The sequence below is a fragment of the Haemorhous mexicanus genome, chromosome 23 (genome assembly GCF_027477595.1).
Source record: "Haemorhous mexicanus isolate bHaeMex1 chromosome 23, bHaeMex1.pri, whole genome shotgun sequence".
Taxonomy (NCBI): Eukaryota; Metazoa; Chordata; class Aves; order Passeriformes; family Fringillidae; genus Haemorhous; species Haemorhous mexicanus.
This window is the reverse complement of record NC_082363.1, coordinates 8281515-8287634: the sequence shown is the minus strand read 5'-3', so window position 1 is coordinate 8287634 and position 6120 is coordinate 8281515. Positions and strand designations below refer to the sequence as shown.

Genomic DNA, 6120 nt, shown 5'->3' with positions numbered 1-6120 from the left:
TGGATACAAATGCAAGTACGGATACAAATGCAAGTAATAATACAATGTACATATACACACGAGTAGAAGCTCAATTTACATAGAGGGAATACATAAAATTCAGCAGCAAATGCAAATACAGAGCAACACAGTGTACTACAAGCCAAATACATATGAACACAATATAACCATTTTTCTATTTCTGAAAAGTTGATTACACCTTGTTCTATTGCTACAGGAAACCCAAAACAAAAACAGCACACAGCAAACAACGCATGTCCACCATGCACACCGCCTTCACATTATGCACAAACTCACCATCACTCTCATTGCAACTGCTTCGTGACCCCCTGGCCATCATTGCAGCCTCGAAAAAATCCTCCTTCCTGACGAAAACCCCAGTCCCAGGACGGTCTGCCCCCAGACTTTGGTGATGAATGTCACCTCACAGACCAGCTGGTCCCAAGGGGAAAAAAACCCAGCTGGGTGAAAACAAAAAAACAAACCCTGGCTGGGGATTTTTTATTCTAAATATAAAAATTAATTGGAAAACCTGAAAGGCAAATGTCATGCACACAAGGTTAGAAGCAGTTGGCCTACACTTGCACATGCAGAGACAAGCAGACACAGACAGACACACATAGTCACACGCTCTCACACCTACTCACACACTCTTCAACTTACACACTCACTGCAGCCCTTACTTGAAACACTGAAGAACCTGCTTCAACACATCTTCTGGCTGCCACTCCTTGATATCAAATGGTAGATTCCGGGAAAATTGGTAGCCTCCGGCACCTGTGAGACAACAGGAGGCAGTCAACGAGTGGCTATCTGACAGCTAGGACTTGTCGCCACTCTGGGCCCATAAATTTTCCACCCAAAATCGCATAGCAGACAGATGAACTGTAAAGTTTTTATAACTGTTCTACCTAACTGTGGCTGTGTGCCGGGGCAGGGCAGCTCAGATCGTAAGTGGCACAGTATAAGTACGCACAATGTAAGCCAATACAGGTACATACATTGTAAGTACGCACAACATAAGCCAACAATTACATACAATATAAGCGAACATTTGAGGAAATAAAATACAAAATTAGGGGTACCCATTGCAAGCTTATGTATAAGCTGCCTTTATTTAAAAATCCACATTAATGGACATTTCGTGGAACCACTCTGAGGGCCACATCCAAAAAAGCTTCGTTAACCCCTTGTTAAGCCAACATTTGAGGAAATAAAATACAAAATTAGGGGTATCCATTGCAAGCTTATGTATAAGCTGTCTTTATTTAAAAATCCACATGAATGGACATTTCGTGGAACCACTCTGAGGGCCGCATCCAAAAAAGCTTAGTTAACCCCTTGTCGTCTGCTGATCGGGCAGCCTCTGACCCCAATGCTCAGGGGCTGCATGGATATTCCTCCCTGGAGTGGGGTCACCCCTTGAGGATGAGCCACAAAGATTTGATTGTTGGACTGAGTGAGTAACTATTTCTACTTAGTAATTGTTTTTGGTGGCTTTAATGCCATGGCTGCAGTGTTCCTTCAGATGTCGTGCTCTGCTCCAGCAGTTACAGCTCCTGTGCCAGGCAGGGAATGCTTCTGGGGAAGGGCTTTTAGTCTCATTAGTTTCCCTTTAAATCAATCAAGCCATATCTAAGTACTGGCCAAAGGTTTTACCACTTCCCTCTGAATCATCTGGCATTGGCTGGAGGTTTGTGGGAGCTGGTGGACTGTTCTACTCATCATTATTTCCCAGACAGAATTTGGCTAAGTACAAGAGGCACAGATGATGCCTGCAATTTTGTGACATGAAGAAACAGCCTGTCACTGGAGAGTCCCAGACCTTTGCTTCCTTAGCCTCTGCAGGTCTGGCACATGGAAAGCCCAGAGGCACTGAAGTATCCCACTCAAGCAGCCAAATGTTAACAACCTCTCCAAAGCCTAATTTCCCTTTGATAAAGACTTAATTGTTTGCGTCACCTACCGGGCTGGGGGAGGGCTATAAAATGGCCTGCAGCCATTGTCTGAGGCAGAAGAGAGTCCAGGAACAGCTCCCTCTACCAGTGTTCCTATTTAGCACTAGTGACAACCTGAGCATCATGCAGCTGGTGGCCAGCCTGGTGTCCGCGCTGCTGCTGGTATGGAGTGTGAGAGCCACGACGCTGCCCGGGGAAGAGAGACTGCAGAGCACCAGGGTGAGTACCACATGCCCTGGGTAGGAGCAGGATAGAGCCAAGGATAGGGACATAAGGGCAAGTAGGCTGTACCCGATGCAACTCTTCCATCCCTCTATATTCCAAGGCATTACAGTATGACATGCTGCAAAGAAAGCCCTGGGCTGTTACTATGGCTTGCTGGCCAGCTGATTTAGGAAAGGTACCAGGACAGATGCCAGAGAGCTGGAATATGTGAAGTCTGAACTAAGTGAAAACTGGCAAAAAGGAGATCGGAGGGAAAAGGAGAAAACATTATTGAGAGGGTACAGCATGAGAGAATAAAGCAAAGTACTAGGGAGGATGAGAAAAGATACACAATTGATAAAATGATTAAGGGAGGTGATATTTTAAATAGAATTTGTGGGAAGGACAAATGTTTAAAAGATGGGTTCAGTAGGAAAGTAACAGAGGAATCATAAATGAAGAAATTACATCAAAATACAACTGCATTTTCCAGAGTAGTATTCACAGGAGTTGTATTGCCATGGTTCTGCTAGGATAATTATGCTCTTAACCAGCATAGCTCAATGCAGTGGCAGAACTTCCGGCAATATAATTATCTTACCAAATGGCAAAACCCTAATATTACAATGGCTAGAGCACTCCAATAACTTTGCTTTCTGTGCTATTTCCCTAAGAGGCCAAAGGGATAGGGAATCAAAGCATAACCTAATCACAAGCCCTGTTTTGCTTGCCCTTGCCCTGTGGTCCTCTCACCTGCATATTCCCTGCCATCCCTGATGTGCCTCTGAGCTCTGGTTTGTCACCACACGTGGCTGGATCCATAAGAAGGCTGCTGTTATTCCAGAGAAATGAGGGATCCCAGTGGTGGTTTCACAGGCACTAACTTCTCCTTTGTGCATATCCACATTGCTTTTTTGGTCTTAGCATTGGCTCCAGGTCATCCATCGGTGTGTTCGTACTTCAGGAGCAGGCTCATATCCCATTAATGACAAAACTGTCTGCAATACAGAACCATACACAGTGTGAGGTGCTGACATTCTGTTAGAGATCGGGGCTCCTGCAGCTGCCTGGGATTAACCCTTCTGGGTATAACTGGAAATTTTCAGCTCTACATCCTTGCAATCACAAATCTAGTACTTAAAAAGTGAACCAATTTCTCTTAAAAACTAAATTTCTGGTGCAAATCCTAGCTGCTGGGAAAAACGGAAACAAGTTACAGGGAATAAATTGATAAATAAGTATCTGGTAAAAAAATTAATTCAAGTGTAATGGCTCTTAGTCTTTTACACACTGTTGCTTACAAAATATTGGTATAATTAAAGAGAGTCATTATATCTATTATAGAGCATTCTGCAAACTGGAAAACTCATGGATGCTGATGAACCAATCCCAACAGCCACTACTGGTGTAACAGACAAATGTTTTAAGCATGAAAGATGTCAGGATTTTACAAAACAAACCACCGTAAAATACATTGCATGTCCAAAGATCTGTTCACTCTGAGGCACTGATGGATGTGGCACAGGGGGTGAAGCAGCTGCCCAAAGGTTTGTCCCAACCCTCTGTGCTGAGATCTCTCACTGCTGCCACGGAGTCTTGATCTCTTTCAGAACAGCTCTAAGCAGAAAGGATGTGAGTGGTGGATTAGTGCTGGGGAAGAGCTGGCGGGTTTCACTGGCAGCCACAGTCAATCATGCATAAGGAATATCCCGTAATACAGGCTGCGATGTGCCTTTCCCATCCCTGAGTCTGAAGATACCGGTTGTGCTCAGAACAGTTAATTCCCAAACAGCAGTTAGGCTAGAAAAGATGCTTCCAAGAATGACGTGACCTAGGAGACACACGTAGCTGCGTTCCACGGTCCCAGTCCCCCTCCCAAAGGCTTGTGACATTTCTATACTTGCAGCACAGGAGTAGGAATCACATTGAGCACAAACTGGTTTGCCTATCTTTTCTTCTGCCAGAGATATAGTGTGGAATTTTTCTGTTCCTTGGTTTCTTTTGTGTGCTAGCAGGGGTAATTACTCGAGCTAAGAAAGTGATTAAAAATATCCATAAACCTTCTGTAAGGTAAACTCAAGACAATTACTCTGTCTGTATTTATCCATCTTGTGAGTTGCTCACAAGGTGGTCCTTCGCAAGTGTTGGTGCTGACAAATTGAGCAGATAGATACAGCAGCCCCAGAAGTACGTGTGGGCATTTGTGAGGGGTGATGTGGAAACTTGCTTCCAAGATTCCCATCTGCATGGGAAATAGATGGTTTGACAGGAACAGATCCTATCTCAGCTAGGCCAGTACCAGCTCTCTGCTAATGAGTCATAGAGACCAGGAATGCTCAGGCAAGAGGTAATTTCTCAGATTTGTTGGATGTAAAATTAAGAGAAACACGGTAACTCATAGCTTGTACCGGTGGAATTCCCTCAAGCTCCAAACCACAGGCTCTGTTCTGTGGGATGATAAAGCAATGGGATGGAGCTCAAAAGCTCTTTTTTCATCCCACCTTCCCCCAAGGTCAGGCTATGGCATTGCATAGTACTGCTGCCTGTCTCCACCAATGCAACATTTGGTTTCAGATATTTGGGGTGTCCCTTTCCCCATCAACCCAGCCCTCTCCTTGTTGCATTTCATTCTCAGCATTTTACTGTGGGGTACAGCCCCCCATGAGCTTAATTTACTGTTGCCTAGAGAATTGCAGCTCCTCCCTGACCTTCCCAAGGTGGAGGCTGCGCAGCCAGAGCCGCAAAGAGGCAGCTTGACATACACTGAAATTTAATTAGTGCTGCAGTGAGGGCCTTCACAGCAATTCAAGCTTATTTGTTAGCAGCTCTTTTCCAGCTCTAACATGGCACATGACAAGTCCAACTATCTGAGCTGGATAGGAATGGGAGACAGCAGTGGCCTCTGCAGCCACAGATCCCTGAGCTCCAGCATGGCTCTGCCATCTCTTGGCTCTGAGATGCGGCAGAGGAATGAGAAGGGACCCCGTGGGGTATGTTTGCATGCTCTGAATCTCGACAGCCATGGGGGACAAGACTTCCATCCCTCTTTGGGAGAGATCTTTTTCCATCCCACTTTGCCTGCTCTTTCCCTGCAGGAACGAAGTACAGTCCACAAGGACGTCATCCTGAAGATGCTGGCAGGCCTGCTGGACGGCATGGATGAGGGGAGTGAGGCAGCCTTCCCGGATGTGGAGGAGAAGGGCAAGCTGGAGGAGGACCGGGCAGCGCAGGGGCGGCTTGCCCAGCTCTCGCAGCGAGACCGCAAGGCACCCTGCAAGAATTTCTTCTGGAAAACCTTCACCTCCTGCTAGTGCTGCCCAGCCTGGCCTTGCCAGCCTGCAAACGCCTTCCCCACAACCCATCTACCTTGTCCACCCAGCTCCTTCTCTGTGCCCCGCACACCTCAGAATAAAGCATAGCGCCTCGGGGATGTGTCTGTGCTTCTCTGTGGGGCAGCCAAGGCGGGGCGGGGGGACGGGGGGGGGGACGGGACGGGACGGGACGCACACATTTTCTGGAGCAGCTGTGGGGGGCCGTGGCCATTTTGGGAAAGGGCTTTGCAGCTGTGAAGGGAGCCATGGGGAGGAGGCACAGCCATCTCTAAAGCTGCTGCAGCTGCCTCCTCAGCCTTTGAGGGACCAGATGGATGTGCAATGAGGTGCTGGGAAGCTGGGGCTGTGCCTTATGGGAAGGATCCTCAGTGTCAGCCCCTGGTCAGGATAAGGTACCATGCCCCAATGGGGAGAGGACGATTTCATTCTGAACATGCGGGAGAGCAGCACCCCATGCTCCTTTCCACGCTGGCTTAGTGAAGCAGCCGGGCAGTGCTGTACAAATGTGGGGTGCAGGGGCAGCAGCTGGGGAGAGGGAGACATGCCCAGAGCTTGACCTACTTTTGGTTTGCCAGCAGGTAATTCCAGAGAAGATCCTGGGGTGCTTTTGGGCTGCATCCAAAACC

At 47.3% G+C, this 6120-nt stretch overlaps 1 protein-coding gene across 1 annotated transcript; it reads left to right on the top strand.

Annotated features, from left to right (window-relative positions):
• Positions 1-2032: 2032 nt before the first annotated feature.
• Positions 2033-5582, top strand: CORT (cortistatin). The gene is made up of 2 exons (XM_059866878.1): positions 2033-2177; positions 5258-5582. Exons 1-2 carry the CDS (start codon positions 2082-2084, stop codon positions 5471-5473), a joined length of 312 nt encoding a protein of 103 aa, XP_059722861.1. The 5' UTR covers positions 2033-2081; the 3' UTR covers positions 5474-5582.
• Positions 5583-6120: the final 538 nt, after the last annotated feature.

Excerpts from the sequence above, each read along its gene's own strand:
- CORT (XM_059866878.1), top strand. The coding sequence starts at position 2,082 with ATGCAGCTGGTGGCCAGCCTGGTGTCCGCGCTGCTGCTGGTATGGAGT. Across the intron at positions 2,178-5,257 it reads AGAGACTGCAGAGCACCAGG|GAACGAAGTACAGTCCACAA; the intron begins GTGAGTACCACA and ends CTTTCCCTGCAG.